General features: G+C 50.0%; 1 protein-coding gene across 2 annotated transcripts; it reads left to right on the top strand.

Annotated features, from left to right (window-relative positions):
* Nucleotides 1-5: 5 nt before the first annotated feature.
* Vps9d1 (VPS9 domain containing 1) lies at nucleotides 6-11,424 on the top strand. 2 transcript variants are annotated; one of them, XM_013354800.2, is made up of 15 exons: nucleotides 6-140; nucleotides 1,414-1,489; nucleotides 2,916-3,005; nucleotides 3,093-3,255; nucleotides 4,989-5,100; nucleotides 5,189-5,251; nucleotides 5,669-5,721; nucleotides 5,821-5,908; nucleotides 6,072-6,157; nucleotides 6,630-7,114; nucleotides 7,785-7,914; nucleotides 8,159-8,364; nucleotides 8,650-8,746; nucleotides 9,986-10,090; nucleotides 10,585-11,424. In XM_013354800.2, exons 1-15 carry the CDS (start codon nucleotides 42-44, stop codon nucleotides 10,676-10,678), a joined length of 1,947 nt encoding a protein of 648 aa, XP_013210254.1. In that variant the 5' UTR covers nucleotides 6-41; the 3' UTR covers nucleotides 10,679-11,424. The 2 variants fall into 2 exon arrangements, with proteins under 2 accessions (XP_013210254.1, XP_005345889.1); XM_005345832.2 differs by having other exon boundaries at nucleotides 2,913-3,005.
* Nucleotides 11,425-18,704: the final 7,280 nt, after the last annotated feature.

Here is an 18,704-nt window from a genome sequence, read left to right as displayed (position 1 = left end):
CGGCCCCGCCCCTGTGGCCGCGGCCTCCCCCGCCCGGCGCCATGGCCGCTGCGGCCGGGGACGGCGCGGCGAAGCCACTGCAAAGCGCCATGAAACTGGCCAACAGGGCCATCGAGCTAGACACCGGCAACCGGCCCCGGGTGAGGCTGGGAGGGGCGCTGCGGCAGCTCCGGCAGGCACCTGGTCCGTGGTGGGCGAGGGCGGGCGTGTGAGGGGGATCGCGCTTCCGACGGGCGCGACAGCTCTGGGACCCCACCCGGAGGCTCTTGGCGGGGCGGTTGTGGGCGCTCTGCGGGCACCTCGGACAGCTCAAACAGCATTTGGTCACAGGTTTATTTGGTGAATGAGTCGGTGAAATAGAGCCGAGGTTCTCTTTGCAAAGGACCTGTGAAGCAGCCCTACAGGATGGAGATGACAGACGTGTGTGTGTGTGTGTGTGTGTGTGTGTGTGTGTGTGTGTGTGTGTGTGTGTGTGTGTGTGTGTTTTCTAGAAAAGACTGGCTGTTGGCTCATTCATTATGCAGCTGTCTGTTTGCAGTTGCTTTCAAAGGTCATTTGTAAAGAAACGCAGGCACAGAAGGGGTGTGGCCTGTCACTGAGAATGAATGCTAATTAAAGGATGGCGGCTGGCAACCAGGTGGAAGAGCCGGCCAGGCCACCCTGAGCTACCCTTGGAGAGGAAGAATCAGTGTTCGTCCAGTTCCCCAAGTTGGTTTTCTAGGGCATCAGGTGCTCCCCACAAGACCAAAATCCTGCCTGAAATCCCTTTTATCCTAATCTCTGAAGTGTTGAGTTAATGAAAGACGAGTAATTTGACAATGGATAAAACAAAACACATACATACCGGAGTGCATTCTGTCCTGGGCTGTCACAGAGCTCAGGACAGGGGTCACACAGTTAAAACCTGCAGCTCTGGAATCCAGAGAACGTTGTTTCTCACAGCCTAAGCCAGAAAGTGAGATTGAGAGCCGAGCCCAATTCTCTCCTTAAACTTTCAGGAAATATTTTTCATAAGACACGGAAAGGCTACTGGTCTTTGAGTTACAAGGAAGGGGACTTTGCTGTACAGAGTGGAAAACGGTGTCTCTGCTGAGGCTGCTTTCCCAGGCCTCAGGACTGAAGCCCCATTCCTACAGGTGCTTCAGAGCAAGGTTGTGAAAGGAGATATGTGGCCAGCTGGGAGCTCTCTACTACAGACGTTGTAGGGAGAAATTCCTGATTTTGTTCTCAGACAGAAATATTTTTTCCTTCAAGGCTAGACAGTGGGGGTACCGTCTCTTCCTAGACAGATCATCACTGAAGTCTAGAAGTCTCTCAAAAATGAGCAGGCGCTCTTGATCCTGTTTCCCCCAGCCACCTGGCAGGTACTTCCCTCTGCTAGCCTGACCCCTGCCATTCTCTTCCCTGAGACAGGAGGCATACGTGGAATACCTGAGAAGCATCCACTACATCTCCCAGGCGTTGCTGGAAGACATGGAAAACACTACAGGTATGCTTGCGGACTTGCTTCTTCTCATGATGGCAACATTGTGGACATCTTAGCCCTTGATGGTTCCCCAGAGCTGGAGGTCTCCTGCTTCTTTCCGGCCTGGTCATTATCATTGGTATAGAATATCATAGTGGAACATGGTGGCACTAAAGAGCAGTATTATGGGTTAGGAGATAGATCATGGATTGAGTCAAGATACGGCCTCAAGGCAGTGAAGAGAGAGCTGCACAGAGTGGGGGCATCACCAGCAGAAGTACATTGAAAGCCCTAGAGAAATAGTTACAGCAGTGCTTTGTACATATTGGCTGGAAGTGGAATTTTGGGAACCTCCCAAAGCTCTATCCAGCTTTGGGAGGAGTAGAGACCTCAGATGTATCTTGAAGCAGAAACCAACCAGACCTGCTAGGGTTGATGGTGAGTTGCCAGCATGAGGGGATGTTCCAAGCAGAGGATGGGCAACTTTATGTGTCAGGGGAGACATTGTGAATTGCACTGTGGGGCAGGAGTCTAGTTTGGTTGGTAGAGTGTGCTTTCCTAGCCTACATGAAGCCCTGCCGTTGGTCCCTGGCACTGAGTAAACTGACGTGGTAGTGCAAGTCTGAAATCTTAGCCTTGAGGAGATTCAAGAGTTCAAGGTCATCCTCAGCTACTAGGAAGTTTGAGGCCAGACTGGGCTACAGGAGACCCTGTGTCGAATTTTAAAAACTTAGAGAATTCCACTCTGAGCATATATAAAGTCTGAGGTACTAGCAATGCTCTAGACATAGGAACACAGTTAGGGAGAGCTAGTGGAGAACACGGGCGCTCAGCTGAGCCCTGACACGTCAAAGACTGCGGCATCTGGACTAACAGGAGGAACCTTAAGGGAGTAATGTCCCAGAGGATAGAAAAAAAAATTGAATAACTTGCTATCCTTTACAAAGTAGGGCTGCGTAAGGACAATATAGGGGAATCTGGATGCTGAGATGGAGGTGGAATGAGGAGAAGGTGGAGTTTATGAGGAGCTTGTTGTAAGGGGGAACAGGAGATTGAGTCCAGGAGCTGGGCGGTCTTGGCAAAGTATAAGGAAAAGATGCATCTGCTGACAGAAGCAGGCCCAGGAGGGAAGGGAGCAGCGCAGACCCCAGAGGTGGGAGGTGGAAGAGCTCATGGCAACACCCACAGGAGGGTCAGTCTGGTACGGGCAGCTAGTAGGTGGTGGGCCAGGACAGTCTGTAGCACCCATTCTCTGTTCAGTAGCCATAAGTGCTACATGGCCATCTCCAGAAGGCAAGCAAGAATCAGTCTGGTGCTTGGCTGCCAATCATGTATGTATACTGTCTTGAACTGTGATGAGATGAATAAGGGTGAACTTGCCTAACTTACAGTTCCTTGTTCTTAGTAAGGATATGAGTCATAATCAGCCCCCATGTTCCTTCCCTAGAAGGTGGGGAAACAGTTCTCCCTGAGACCTCAAAGATGCTGAAGCTAGCTGAACAGTGTCTGGAACGGGCCCAATCAACAGCTACCAAACTTGGTGGGTACTCAAAGAAGGGGGCTCTTGGTACCGGCTTTGTGGGATGATCCCTAGCCTGCTGACCAGGGTTCTCTACGTGGCTTGCAGGGAGAATATGCCTGAAGCCAGTTGTACCTGTGGCTCCTCCCACACCTTTGCCCACCAGCCGACACCGCCGAGTATGTTCAGACGAAGGAGGGAAACTCTCCCCATTCCTGCCTCCTGAGATCTTCCAGAAGCTGCAGGTGGCAGAATCACAGAACTCTAAGAAGTAAGACTGTCAGGATGGGAAGTGTGCTAAAGCTGTGGATGGGACTAGAAGCCCAGCAAAGTGAGCTTCCCTTGGGTAGTTAAAGTGGTTCCCAGAGTAGACACACCCTTGCCTGACAGAAGCAGATGCAAATTCCATTAGAATGCAAATTCATCCTTCAAAAGTTAGTGGCAAACAAAGATGGCTACATAGAAACCAAAATGATGAGATAATAGTTACAGAACAGACCTGTGAAGATTTCAGATGGTTATCAGGTACGGTTCAAACAACCCTGAGCTTTGTTTAGAAATACAAAACCAAGTTTGAAAGCACCTGAACAAGAAACTCTAAAGTCAGAGCCAGCAAAAAAAAAAAAAAAAGAAACAAACAAACAAACAAACAAACAAAAACAAACCTAGTTACAGTATCTAACGCCCTTTTCTTGCCTCCTTGAGCACCAGGCACACACATGGTAAAAGGTACACATACATGCATGCAAAAGACCCATACACATAAAAACAAAATAATATTAATAAATAAATACTAGATAGTTGAGAATGTAACTTCATGGTAGAGTGCATCCCTAGTATACACGAAGCCCTGAATTTGATTCCTTTTATTGCCTGTTATCCCAGTTCGCAAGAGATGGAATCAGGAGATCATAGGTTCAATAGTCTACCCTGTTGAATTTGTGGCTAGCCTGGCCAGGGGAGGCTATATGCCTGTAATCCCAGAACTCTGAAGGTGAAGGGAGGAAAATCATGAGGTCAAGGCCTTCCTTAAAAGGCAGTGGTAGCACATGTCTGTGCCCAGCACTCAGCAGACAGAGCAGATGAATCTCTGAGTTCAAGGCCAGTCTGGACTACAGAGTAAGTTCCAAAACAGTCAAGGCTACACAGAGAAACTCTGCCTCTAAAAAACTAACAAATAAATAAATAAATAAATGTGTACAGGTTTGTAATAACAGAGTAGAGACACAGATGAAGAGAGAAAATAATAAGCAAAGATAAAATCCAGATGTCACAGGAACAAGACACAAGACAGAAGGCCTAGCATGTTTCTTTAAGTTCTAGAAAGAGAAGAAAGATAATGGGGTGGGGGGCATTGTTTGAAGATAAAACAGCAGAGAATTTTCTACACTAATGAAAGATACCAAGCCACAGATGCAGAAACTCAGTGAACCCAACATAGTTGAATCAGGCCCCTCTTACCACGTGTCCCAGAGGTACCTTTACCCGTCAGGTTCCTCAGGGCCCACCTGTCTTTGTGTGCAGCTTCATCTCTGGGGTGGATATAGTCATCAGCTTCAGAATGGAGTCTTTTCCCCTCAGTCTCCTCCACACCTTTTGTCAGCTAACGCTGAGAGCAGGGAGGTGTGTGACTGCTGCAGTTTATGACTGAATAAACACAGCTCTCCCTTCAGTGGGTTGCAAATGAATCTTGCTCTTGGGAACCCTATAGTAACTTCCAGGAGTTCCACGTTGTTGACACAGATGTAAATGATTTTCCTAAAAGTCCGAATGTCCTGCTTCTCCTGAGAATCCCCGAGTTCTAGCATTACCAACACCCATGTTTGGGCAACAGATCTCTAGCTTGTCCCCGACCCTCCCCGCTGCATTTCTTCCTGCTTCATCACCATCTTCTTTCATCTTGGTCTTAGAACGAGGTCAAGAGGGGTGTGAGGATGGTTGCTCAGGTCACTAGAACATTCCTGGACTTCCTGTGCATGGACAGCAGCTTGTCACTGTTTTTAGGGAGCTAACGCCACTGGAAAAGGCCTCCTTACAGAACCAGAAGCTGAGGGCCACATATGAGGCCCGGATGGCCCGTCTGGACCCCAGCCAGGCCATGCAGAAGACATCACTGGTGAGCAAGGCCCAGAGAGGAGTTGGGCTGCTCAGGGAAGGATCAAGGCACTGAGGAACTGGGATTTATTTCCTCCTCCTTTCCTTAGACCCTGTCTCTACAGCGGCAGATGATGGAGAATCTGGTGATCGCCAAAGCAAGAGAGGAGACAGCATCCTTAAGGAGAGATGAGAGTGAGGTCTTGAGCTGAGGGTGGAGAAGGGGCAGAATAGGGAGAAGGAGCCAGGTGCCAGGTAAGTGTGGGACTGTGAGCCTTCCCAGCAGTGAAGGAGAGTAACCCTTACACTGCCCCCGAGACCTCCTTAGGCTTTGCATTCCCAGCCTCCCCAGCACTACTGCTCGCCACCTTCTAGCCTGCCTTCCTGGAAACAGCCCCTTCTTGAACTAATGGCTGTTCTCCTGGCCTTGTCCAACACTGGACTCATCTCTAGAGGGCAGAGGCAGCCTTACCTACCTGGACCCTTGGGATATCAAGGGTATTGTAGGAGTATGGAGTGGGTGAGGCACAGGGCAAGGGTGGAGGCCCACTCAGGTCAGACATTACTGGCCCTTGACTCTGTTACCCCAGCTCCAGCGGAAGATGGAGGAGCGCCGCCTGCGCCTTCAGGAGGCAGCCAACAGGTGCATCCCCTTCCTGTCTCATAGGCATTCTGGGAGGCCTGGAAAGGGCCTCCTGAGCCCATAGGTCCATCCCTGTTCCCAGCTTGTCTTCCTCCTCAGGAGGTTCTGCAGTCAAGTTGCTCTGACCCCAGAGGAGCGAGAGCAGCGCGCCCTCTATGCTGCCATCCTGGAGTATGAGCAAGACCATGTGAGTACCACTGGTCCATGCGGAGGAATGGCAGAACTGGGATCACGTGGGCCTATAGGAGTCGATTCCTTCCCACACCCCAGGGCAAACACACACAGTCCTTGCAGGGCATCCCATTGTGGAGATCCGACTGTGCTTTCCTCCAAGGTCCTCTGTCCTGCAGGACTGGCCAAAGCATTGGAGAGCCAAGCTTAAGCGGAACCCAGGGGACCTGTCAGTAGTAACCAGCCTGGTCTCCCACTTGCTCAGGTATTCACAGCCAGTGGTTCTTCCTGCTAGATAATGGGGAAAGAGTTAGAAAGGAGATTAGTTAGAAAGGCTAGGCTATGGAGATCTGGGGGGTGAGGGGCTCCTGCAGAAGGGCCTTTTGTGCTGATAGGTTTTTGTTGGCTTCCATTCACTTCTCTAGATTGGGTGGATCACACTTACGATATTCACTAATAGGAGATAGAAGAGACGTTACCTCTCTGAAATCTTTCATAGTGTGACAGTTTTTGTACAAGTGATTCCACAGGTGAGGGCATAACGCCCAGGTGACTGAGGTCAGTAAGTAGGAATTGAACTCAGATTTCTAAGCTTAAGGCTAAAAAGTAGATTGAGGGTGGCTGCTATGGTACTCACTTGTTTGCTGGAGATAAGAAAAATGGGTGGGTATAGAAAGTGCCTACCTGGGTAGACTCTTCAGGGCCCAAATGCATCCTTCCCGCTCTTCTCCTTGCAGCCTTCCTGATCACCCAATCTCCCAGCTCCTGAAGAAGCTCCAGTGTGCAGTATACAGTGCACTGTACCCTGTTGTGAGCCGGGCCGCTATCAGTGCTGCGCCTGCGCCAGGCTGCTGCTCCCTACCCCCAGAAGCCAACGGCCTACTGGCTCCTGGGAGCCGGCGACTTCGATCCTCCCAGAGCCTCTACTGCATGCTGTCACCTTCAGAACCTAGTGGAGCCCCAAGACCTCTGGATGGACCTCCTTCCACACCTTCTGCCTCCACACTCCACTCAGGCTCTCTGGACAGAGAGGCAGACAGCAGCCCAGCAGGGCCTTCCTCACCCCTGGTGGAGGCTTCATCCCACTTGCCAGACAAGGACAGCTCCTTCGAGGACCTGGAGCAGTTTGTGGCTGTATCTGAGCCACACACTCCGGGAGCAAAGAGGGAGCCCTTGCTGGAATGCCTGAAGAGCACAGTGAAGGACATTCACAATGCTATCGGTGAGCGTGCAGGGCATCAACCAGGAGCCGGTCCAGTTGCATCTACCAGCCCTCAAGTGCAACTTGCTGCCCTGGACAGCAAAGACCTATGTCCACCCACACCCCCATAGGAGCAAGCATTTAGCCCAAAAGGGCAGGCCCTAGCATACCCCAGTCCCTCAGGTAGTGGGTGGAGCTGGTATGGGAGTAAGAGAAGTGGTGCCTATCACAGCCTTAGATCACAAGGTGGCCTGGCCATGCCTGCCCCAAGGCTTCTAGACATCTATGAACCAGTGAGGAAGGCTCAACAGCCTGGGGTCTTACTCAGTACTCTAAAGTTCCTGGGATTCCTATAGACTTGGGAGCCAGTCCTTTTCACAAAGGGGCCATCATCCCCTCTCTTCAGCAAACTCTTCAGCTACATGGGAGCTGTGTGTGACCAAGTCAGCCCCAAGAAAGAAGAGCTAAGACCCAGCCCCAGGCCATATGCCGCATAGGATAGACAAGGGATGGGTATGGGAGACTGAACAAGTAGAATAGCCAAGTGGAACAACCCCGGCAAGCCTAGATGCTACAGCTCAGTTGACAGGACCTGGATCTGGGGAGTGGGGCCCCTTGAGTCTGAACTTAGAGCTTCTAGAGGGGGGTAGGTAGTAGCACATTTCCATATTCCCAACTCTGCTTCTGGCAGATAGACTGCTCTCGCTGACTCTTTTGGCCTTCGAAAGCCTGAATACAGCCACCTCCAAAGACCGCTGCCTGGCCTGCATCGAGGAGCCCTTCTTCTCCCCACTGTGGCCCCTGCTGCTAGCCCTCTACAGGTACTGCCTCCAGCCAGCTCCCCATCCCCGTGAGCTGGAGTCTCCACCCCAGTGTCTCAGTGGCTGTCTGATCCTGAGGCTATCCTCGGGTGTTAAAAGTTTGGAGGTGGCTGTACCCACCTCCCTGTTTAGTGACCGTTTGAGCAGCTCTCATAGGACTGAGCTCCAGAGATCCTCAGCCACAACCCTGCTTGTCTCTGGAACGGTGTCTCCATGGTGACTGAGCCTGGCCTCTCTGCTTTAGGAGTGTGTACCGTACCCAGGAGGCTGCTGTGAACAGGAGCATGGAGCTGTACAGAAATGCACCCCCTACAGCCCTTGGCATCCCTGCCAAGCTCCTCCCACGTGCCCCTGAGGTTCAAGCCTCCACCTACCCCTACTGCACTGCGACCCAGGAACTGGGGCTGCTAGTTTTGGAGAGCTGCCCCCAGAAGAAGCTGGAGTGCATCGGTGCGGGGATCTGAGGGGCCCAGAGGTTTGAGAGGTGGAAGATGGGGCTGTACCTTCCCTGCTAGCCTACAGGCCTGTCACTAGGCAAATACAGGGCAGTGACCTTCAGCTTTCTCCAGTCCTGCATTATTAGGAGAGATTGGGCAATACCAGGAGACCCCTTGATATAGGAAACAGTGTAGTCTCCCTCACACCAGGCCTTTCAAGTCCTCCCGCCCTTGCTAACTCCTCCTCTTTCATCTACCACCACATCACACCCCACTGAAGCCATTTTCTATGCCACAGTGCGGACTCTTCGGGTCATCTGCATCTGTGCGGAAGACTACTGCCGTGCCCCAGAGGCCAGGCCTGAGGCTGGGTCCCAGCCCCCTGCTGCTGCCATGTGAGTCCAGTACTAGTTTATGTTCCTGCCCTGTAGGTGGCCCTGCTTCCCTCAGCAGCCCCAGATGCCATCATCACAGAATAAAACTCATTCCTGCCAGAGACCCCGGGCTGAGACAGAGCAAGGAAAAGGGCTCCCACCCCTCAACCGTGTGCTTCAGTCCATCTGGACGGGCTGCTCTTGCAGTGCCCGCTGCCTAGGCCAAGGGATCCGAGGGATCCTGAACCGTGGTTAATCTGGTGAGACCGAAAGCTGCTCTTTGAGAAGGGCCTGCCTGGTCCCCAGGTGCATGCTTAGAGGGGGCAGGGAAGGAGCACTTTCAAAGTGAGGCCCCTTTCCTGCACTGATCTAGCACATGCAAGATGGGGCAGGTTCTTCCCACCCATGCCACACAGCCTTGGGTTCTGGGATGCTTGAGCCTGCCTTCACCTTTGCTCAGTGCAGCTGTAACTGCATCCTATGACCTAGAGTCAGTGTCCCCCACACCTCTTACATGAGCTCTGACCTTTGCCACACCTTGTCCCAAGGGCCAGGATCAGCCTTGACACCTGTCATTGCAGCGAGGGACTGTTACCCTGGCCTGCACCCGGGGTCCCACAAGTAAATATCAGAATCAAGTATGAGGTCCCCCATGAGGAGCTCCACCCAAGGAAAAGAGAGGCAGATACTTCTCTCCCACTCTAAGGTTGGGTTTATTCCATCCTCACCACAGAGCCTGCTTCCCCTGCCCTTGTTACCATTTTATAAAAGAGCTCCCAGGCTAAATGTTTGCCAATCACAGCCTCGGTCCAAGCCACCCCCAACGGGGACAATGTTGTCCCAGTAGGTGGCAGGACACTGAGCAGGTACAGGTGGTGTGGGGAGCCTCCCTGACCCACGGGAAAGTAGTCAGACCCAAGCCATAGCCTCAGGTTCCAGCTACCTCCTTGCTTCTTCCCCATGCTTTTCCAAGAGGCTCTTCATGTGTCCCTAACTAGTGTACCGAGACATCTCCTGAGGTGCTTCTCGTCCAGTCTTGCCATTTGCTTCTAACTCCTAAAAGCTTGTGAGACCACAGCCAACTAGGAAATCAGAAGAGGCTGTAGTGTGTCCCTCCATTGATCCTGGTATTGGGGCCAGGAGGTCTCCTGCGCTGTTTGGGGGGGGGGGAGTACAGGAATTGGAGTCAATCTGGCCAGGCTTCAGAAAGCCAAGGCGAGTGTCCCTAGGCCCACTGACCTCCTTGCCTTTGCCCAGCAGTGGTGCTGATGACCTGCTGCCCATCCTGTCCTTCGTGGTGCTGAGGAGTGGCCTCCCCCAACTGGTGTCAGAGTGTGCCGCCCTGGAGGAATTCATTCATGAAGGGTAGGAAGGGGCCCCAGGCTAGTGGGTGATTAGGAGACAGACATGCACTCCCCAGGGTGGGGAAGGGTGTCCCCAGGTGTAGGAAGAGCTGGGCAAGAGGGACAAGGGAACTTTACCCCCAGACCTGAAGCAGTGGCTATGACAGGCTGTGGGAGCTGCAAAGGAGGCCTGTAGCCCTACCATTACTTTTGGCCAGCTCTCTGAGATCCACCCTTGCATAGGGCACTCATGTGAGTGTGTTCCATAGCCTTCAGAAGACCCTAGACAGGAAGTGAAGGTGATCCCCTGCATAACATCTGCCTGGGGAACAATGTACACCTCAGGGCCATAATAGGCCAGGATTGACAATGGGGAAAGGCCTGCCCTGACCCAGCTCCCTTAGCTGTGGCCACATCACTATCCAAGCATATAGGGAATATGTTGCCCTCCAGAGGGCTGGGCTGTACATCTGTCTCCTCCAGGTGACACACGTCTCTTTTCCCACTCCCACAAAGGTACTTGATTGGAGAAGAAGGGTACTGCCTGACATCATTGCAGAGTGCCCTGAGCTATGTGGAACTTCTGTCCCGGGGACGACTGGACAAGTAGTGGTGGCTGGACCTCACAGACGAAATGAGCCACGGGACCTCCACAGATGTACTAGATGTCCGGTTTGGGACCAGCCTGCTGTGGCGGCTCTCTATCACTCTTGTCCACCTTCCTAACCGTACATTTATCCTGGAGGCCTGGGGTAGTGCCTCTTCTTCAGCAGGGCATGGCTGGCAGAGTCAAGCTGGCCTGTCCTGGGCCTGCCTCTCAGACCCCTAGGAGAAATCTGTAGCTGCTGTTCCTTGGGGAGCCTGCAACACTGACAGACCTCCAGTAAACCTGGATGGCGCTGGCCTGGTCTCATGGACACTAAGCAGCCCCTACTGGGGATCAACACAGAAATGGGCACTGGGAGCCTCTCCAGGACAGTCTGGTTTTATACCCTTTTAATTTCCTGGAACAGCAAAAGTGTGTGTGAGCTAGTTTCTTGTTAGTCAGTGACAAGAGCTTCACCTCACCCCAGAGAACTGGGTGTAGGCAGTGTGAGGCTGCTTGTGCATCAGGCAGTGACTGCCCTGCTCGCTTTTGCTGGCCCATGCCTGGGATATGAGCCTCCCTCCTACCGAGGCCCAGGACATCCTGTCCTGGGGTTACCTTGGTTGGGGACAGTGAACATTCAGGACACTGGCCAACACATAGTTTATACAGCCTCTCCAACGTCAGAGTCCAAGGGTCAGCACCCTGACTGTTATATGCTCCCAAATGGCTACCAACTCAGCCTAAAATAAAGAGGTTGCTCCAACTAAGTCCGTGTGGCTGGCTCATTGACCCTCTCTGCCTGCCTCCCAGAGATCACAGATGACATACGGTAATGAGGACCACAGCCCACCCCCAGACCCTCTCTCTACCAGCCTCCCAGAGATCACAGATGACATACGGTAATGAGGACCACAGCCCACCCCCAGACCCTCTCTCTACCAGCCTCCCAGAGATCACAGATGACATGGGGTAATGAGGACCACAGCCCACCCCAGACCCTCTGCACAGAAGCAGTATCTCCCAGGGCTGTCCCCAGCAAGGAGAGTGTGGACATCATTCTCTAGGCTAGCAAATCTCTGCAGGGGTCATTAGGAGGCCAGGGTTCGGTCACTACTATAGTCCCCTGAAGGTATCTCAAGGATATTATCTTACAGAAATGTCATGTAGTGGTTCTACTTCCACTCGTAGGGACACAGAGATGCCCTAAGAGAATGGAGGCATCCAAGCACAGACATCAGCTTCCAGGGAGGCAAGCTGCCCCACCCCGGAAACTGTGGTTGCTGCAAGGGGGTAGGTGGCAGGACATTGAGGGGAGGTTCCAGTCCCAGCCCACCAGAAGTAGGAGCGGGACTGTTGGAGCTTCTTGGAGAAAGGCTAGTTGTAACTTATTTATTGGGCATTTTTTGGACACTCGTGTTCCAAACCTGCAGGTAAATGACTTCTTTTGCCTCCACAAAGAAATAGGTAACATCCCTCTCTGAGCCTGGTAGACTGATTCTAGAGTCTATCCTGGGACCATGACACCAAATGCAGATAGTGAGCCCAGGTTGACCTGAGCAGGGCAACCCAGTTCCTGGAACACTTGACCTGTGAAAGAAGACGGAATGGGCCAGAAGCCCCTAGCAGCTTCTTCCCACCAGTGTCAGGAATAGACAGGCCAGTGCCAACTTTTGCTTTCTCACACTGGTAGATTTGAACCTCGTGCCCAGCTCAGCAGTTAAGGCATTTGCTCTGGCAAAGGACCAGGTTTCAGTTCCCAGCACCCACACAGCAGTTCACAACCATCTGTAACTCCAGTTTTAGGGACTCCAATGCCCCCATCGGTACTCCCTACATGCAGACAGAACACCCATACACATAAAAAAAAATAAAGGGCCGGGCGGTGGTGGCGCACGCCTTTAATCCCAGCACTCGGGAGGCAGAGGCAGGCAGATCTCTGTGAGTTCGAGACCAACCTGATCTACAAGAGCTAGTTCCAGGACAGGCTCCAAAACCACAGAGAAACCCTGTCTCGAAAAACCACAAAAAAAAAAAAAAAGGTTCAAACAAACAAGAACGTGTGTGTTGTCTGACTTGGGTTCTTGGCACTGACTTGGCTAGAGGCTCATGCTCATGTGACAGATACAGACCTTGGACACTAATACCAGGTAACCACGGAGCCTTATGATGTGTTAATGAACCTGCTGCAGGCCTTCAAAGCCCCACTGCACAGAATCATGGCCACTGGGTTGGTTGTGTTAAGAACATCCTGGTGGGCTGGAGAGATGGCTCAGAGGTTAAGAGCACTGACTGCTCTTCCAGAGGTCCTGAGTTCAATTCCCAGCAACCACATGGTGGCTCACAGCCATCTGTAATGAGATCTGGTGCCCTCTTCTGGCCAGCAAGGATACAGACAAGACAGAACACTATACAGTGCTGAGAGCACCTGTTGGGCTGGGATCAAATCAGATCATATTGCAGCACAACCCCGGGAGGACTACACAGAGGACTACACAGTGCCATTCAGCCTACCATGGCACTGAAAGGAGGCAAATTTGTGTTCAGGTGGAAGGGGTGTGTGTGCATGCGTATGTATGTGTGCGCGTGTGTGTGTGCATGTGTGTGTGTGTGTGTGTGTGTTAAAAGTCATTTTTGTTTACAACTGAAACTCAGAAATCAAAATTAACTTTGCCTGTAAATTTCTTATAGAAAACATTTCGGCCAATGTTCTATTGTTCCGACAGTCTCTGTGCAAATGAACCTTTTTAAAAAGACAATCTCGTGTATCCCAGGATAGCCTCTAGCTTGCTCTATACCAAGGACAACCTTAAACTTCTGATTCTTCTGCCTCTACCTCCCAATTGATGAGACTCAGGGATTTGCTACCATGTGGGTTTTATGTAACGTTGAAAGTGGAAGCCAGGGCTTTGTACATGCTAGGCAAGCTCTCTCAAACTAACCCACAGCTCCAGCCTCCCACAGGAACCGTAATGATCCAGTTGTCACCCAGTTCCTGCTGCCCACAGTGTCACTTTTGAAGACCAGGTCTCCAAGGATCACCGTGTGTCTTCTGAGGCATTGGCTTATTCTAGGCACAGCTTTCTCAGGTTGGTTTAGGCTGAGTTTTCTCAGCACTGATGCTTCCCACTGAGTTTTTCCTCGAGCTCACATACCAGCTGGCCTGGGTTTTCTGGAAAGATTCCAGCTGAACTGGAACACGAATTGTCATATATTGCCCACCAAAAGTCTTGCTTTCCTTGGCACGGTGTCGAGCTCCATAGCTGGACCTTGAGGTCCAACTTATTTTCCTGCATCAGCAGTGCCTGGGAGGTGTCTGACCAGGACCCCTTGAGTTCCTCATGCTTCTCACCATTGGGCTTCATGATCTAACTAAACCTGGCTTTGTCCTTGGGGAGTACCAGCTTAGAAAGAGGCCCCGCTCTCGACAGATCTTGCATGCTGTGGCTGAAGAAAGAATAGGTCTATCTTTTGAGTTACTCCTTAGGATTTCTAAGCCATTGTCCCTCCATAGAGCAGGAGTGAATAGCAATTTTGCTGCTAAAAATCCTATATGGTAACAAGAAATAGCCCAAACTAAAAATTACAAAAGCAGTAACAACTAATATTAGGTTATGCATAAAGGAAAAGGAAAAGACCTGTAAGAGTGGGCGCCTGCCTATAGGTGGCGCCAGGAGCAGACATCAGAAATACAGGGATTTAAGAAAAAAGGGGAAGCCGGGCGGTGGTGGCGCACGCCTTTATAATCCCAGCACTCGGGAGGCAGAGGCAGGCGGATCTCTGAGTTCGAGACCAGCCTGGTCTACAGAGCTAGTTCCAGGACAGGCTCCAAAGCCACAGAGAAACCCTGTCTCAAAAAACCAAAAAAAAAAAAAAGAAAAAGAAAAGAAAAAAGGGGAAAAGGCAAGGAATAGTGTGCACACAAGTACAAAAAGGCAGGAACATTCATTGGTGGTAAGAAGATGGGACAGTCAGAATCAAAGGAACAACATTTGTTTGCAGAAATTCTGCACCTTTGTTGCTGGTGGAAAGAGTTAAAGAGGGACACTATCAGTGAACTTCAGCTTCTTTCCCTGAAGAGGGAACTCTGAATCCCAAAACTTGGTCCCCATTAGGAACAGCAATTAAGGGAGAGTTGGATGCAAGGGAACCAGAAAAAAATTCCTAGGTATATCTTTCAGTTTTAGAAAGAAATAAAATCAGTAATAGACAAAAATGGCACGGTTAAAATTGAAAACGAAAATGATTGCAAAAAGGCAGAGCTAACACTGGCAATAGGAAAATTAGAACCTAAAGACATATTATCTAGCCGGGTAGTAGTGGCACACGCCTTTAATCCCAGCACTTGGGAGGCAGAAGCAGGCAAATCTCTGTGAGTTCGAGGCCAGCCTGGTCTACAGAGTTCCAGGGCAGCCAGAGCTCTTACACAGAGAAAGCCTGTCTCAAAAAACAAGCAAACAAGATATATTATCTAATGTCTTTCTCTCACTCTGTGATGAGGTTGAGGGTTTTCCTCCTCCTTGTGCTGATTTTGCTCCCCCACCTACAGCTCCAGTTTCCTCTGCTCCTAAAACCTACCTGTCAAGTGCAGTTCTGATAGCCTGGAAATGTGTCATCCCCCGCCCCCACCCGCTGCCTCACTCCATTTCTGAGGTTGTTGGGAAGGCTTCTTACCCTGCATAAGAGAACTAACTCCTTTTAAGTTGTGCTGCAGGTCTCTCAGCTAAGAGCCTTTGTTTTAGCCCAGGAGATGGGAAAAGGCAGGGAAGGATTTTCTCTTTTAGAAATTGTATGCCCATTTCATGTGAGACTCTTAAGGGTCTTAGGCAAGCTCGTGCTCAGTGTGGAGCAAGGGCTCCTTTTCCATTGTCTCTCCTGGATTCTGTTTCTGGGGAAGCTTTTCTTCCCTCTGACTGGAGGATCTTAGCAAAGCCTTGTCTCACTGGGAGTGAATATTTACTGTGGAAGACCGATTGTTCAGAAAGATGTCAGGACCAAGCTATTAGAAATCAACAAAAGAATGTGCCCATAACTTTTAAAATGTTAACCAGAGAAGGCATGTATAGCGATGCTCAACAACAGATCACATATCCTCCTGAGGGTTTAACAGGGGTGGAATAAGTTACCAGATCCTGGAAAAAAAAGACAGAGGAACTTTCTAAAATTGGAAGGGGCTTGACAAGCCATATCAAGGTTTTATTTCTCACTGGGCAGCGGGGGTACACACCTTTAACCCCAGCACTCAGGAGGAAGAGGCAGGAGGATCTCTGTGAATTTGAGACCAGCATGGTCTACAGAGTGAGTTCCAGGACAGCCGACACTACACAGATTTTGCTCTTCTTTTTTTGCAGGCAGCCAATTGCCTGATGGGGGAGAGAGAGAGAGAGAGAGAGAGAGAGAGAGAGAGAGAGAGAGAGAGAGAGAGAACAGCAATGCCTACTGTGGATACCTAGAAGACAACCTAACAAGATGGACAAGGAGGTTCCAAAGCATCTGCAGAGGCTATACCTGAAGAGAGGAAGAGAACAGGACGACGGAAATGTCAAGCAGTGCAGAACAAAGTCTTCCTACCAACAATGACTCAGATGAAGAAACCAGTGACTGGGGGAAAACATGACCAAATCTCAGGGGAAGGGTGTGACTGCAGAATTGGTGTTTTTGCTGTGCTGTCTCTGTTAAATACATCTGTTCCTGCTGAGACATATTAGGTTTATGGACCTGATCTTCCTGTGCTTCTCTTTGTTAACTGGGAAGAGAATAACATTCCTGTTTGTGACAATGACTGAGATTTGGGTGCCTACACTGATAATCATATTGCTACCTGAGCAGACAGTCATAATTTAAGTATTGATGTTCATGCCTTGCATGATGAAATATTAACCATTCAACATTCAAAGCTGGATAAATTATCCTCTTTCACTGCTGCACAAAACTTGGGAAAGATTTTTGGTCATTATCTTTCTGTCTTTAATGGGACTTCTAAACTATGGTCCATAGGAATGTCACTGGGAAGTTTTTTGCTGGTTATACTTGGCTGAAAATTGGTTTGCTACCCCATGTCTGCTTTACAGATTAACTTGCATGCCCTAAAATTAAAAAATAAAAGAGACTAAAAAATAAATAAAAAATAAAAAAGAGGAAATTGCAGGGAATCATGGAGTTGGCCTGCCTACCTGCCTTGAGACACATGTGTCATAGGTTTTTCAGGTTAGAGTCCACGGCTCCTGGGGCACAATGTGCCTTCCAGTTCCCAAGAGACTGATGTGCTCCTTCAGGCAGTGAAGGGTTCACGCCGCTTTGTGTTTGTTTTGCTGTATGTTCCTTTACTAATCAAGGAAGGATGGAAGCTCGGCAGAACAATTGGTCTTAGACATTAATCTAGTGTACCCTGCATAGCTTGTAAACTTCATCGTATCCTGGCAACTACACCCATATTCGTCCGGGCAATTGCCATTATATTCTCTTTCTGATAAAGGTATGAAAAGCCTGATTGCTCTCACTAAAACTGTCACAGCCTCAATCTTGCTATAACCCTGACTTAGTTCCTCACAACCACACCAGGTGACCTTGGCCCAGTCTGTAAACTTGGACATTTGCAAATAACCATGCCTACAACCCTGCACTCCAGAGGCAGGAGCCAGAGAATCTCAAGTTATAGGCCAGCTGAGCTATCCAGAAAGACTGTTTAAAGGAGAAAAAAAATTACTAACCAGTATAAAAGAAAGTGAAAAATAGTAACAACCACACCTGCATTGGATTGAGGAAAATCTTCAGACACATGATGGTGTAGGGAAGAGACAGCTGTGGATGAAGAAGCTAGATTACAGTTCTAGGCAAGATGAGTGTGAATAGCCTTGATCTAGCAAACCTGCCTAGGGAAAACCAAGGACGACAAAGGATGTGAAGAGCACAGAGGACACGTAGCGACACTGCTCACTCAGGGAGAGCACGAAAGGGAAGCAGCAATGGATGCAAAACAAACGACCCTAACTTACTGGCTCAAATACATAAGCCATTTATATCGTTCATGTACCTTCCAATGTAGGTAAGGTCCATGAGGAGAGCTCTACCCACCCCTATTGTCAACTATGGCTGTAATTGGTGACAAGAGGCTGAGTCGGTCGGACAATGTCTTAGGTCAACGCCAATGGTGAACAGGGACCTCAGCTAAAGAGGTCAGAACAACGTAAGAGTATTCTATGACTGACTTAACAAACCACCACAGAATGGGGGAGGGGGTCTTACAACAGTTGTGCCAGTACAACTCTGAAGGCCACGAATCTATGTCATCAGGGCTGCATCTCCCATAAGAACATCGGCAGAGGCTCCTTCCTGCCTCTACCAGCTTCTACAGGCTTTCAGAATTCCTCGCTTGGAGCTGTAGCCCATCTTTGGCTCCATCTTCATAGAGCTTTCAATATATAAAACTCTTCTTATGAGAACATCAATATTATTACTTTAAGGCTCATCCTAACCCAGAGTAACCTCTTAGTTACAAGTGGAAGAAAGCGCAATGGCAGGTGAACGTTAGCCCACTACAAGGCCTCACTATTAGTTTAACAGAGTTTCTGTTTGTTCTTTTCAATGCTAGAGATCAAACCTAGAGCCCTGCACATACTAGGCAATTGCTCTACCTCTGAGCTCCAGCCCCCAAGGCCTCTCTATTTTGCTGCTAGCTCTCTCATCAGACAGTGCTGGGGTCCAGGAGTGTCTTGAAACAAGACAGGCGTGGAAACTTTATGATGTGGTCGAGGAAGTCAAACAATGTCACTGTGGGTTGAACAACCTTAAAAGCCAACCAATGGCCAGGCAGTGGTGGCGCACACCTTTAATCACAGCAAAAAGTACAGTGATGGCCTACAGGGTGTCTGAGAGCTGCCTACTTACCTTCATTTTATAAGTCCTTCGAATCTGAGCAATTTTACAAGAAAGCAGACACCTTCCCCATGCTGGGTTTTTTTTTTTTTTTTTTTTTTTTTTTGGTTTTTTGAGACAGGGTTTCTCTGTGGTTTTGGAGCCTGTCCTGGAACTAGCTCTGTAGACCAGGCTG

This window comes from Microtus ochrogaster, chromosome 4 (genome assembly GCF_000317375.1).
Source record: "Microtus ochrogaster isolate Prairie Vole_2 chromosome 4, MicOch1.0, whole genome shotgun sequence".
NCBI classification, from domain to species: Eukaryota; Metazoa; Chordata; class Mammalia; order Rodentia; family Cricetidae; genus Microtus; species Microtus ochrogaster.
This window is presented reverse-complemented; position numbering and strand designations above follow the sequence as displayed.

Excerpts from the sequence above, each read along its gene's own strand:
- Vps9d1 (XM_005345832.2), top strand. The coding sequence starts at position 42 with ATGGCCGCTGCGGCCGGGGACGGCGCGGCGAAGCCACTGCAAAGCGCC. Across the intron at positions 141-1,413 it reads ACACCGGCAACCGGCCCCGG|GAGGCATACGTGGAATACCT; the intron begins GTGAGGCTGGGA and ends TCCCTGAGACAG. Across the intron at positions 5,722-5,820 it reads CTTCAGGAGGCAGCCAACAG|GAGGTTCTGCAGTCAAGTTG; the intron begins GTGCATCCCCTT and ends CTTCCTCCTCAG.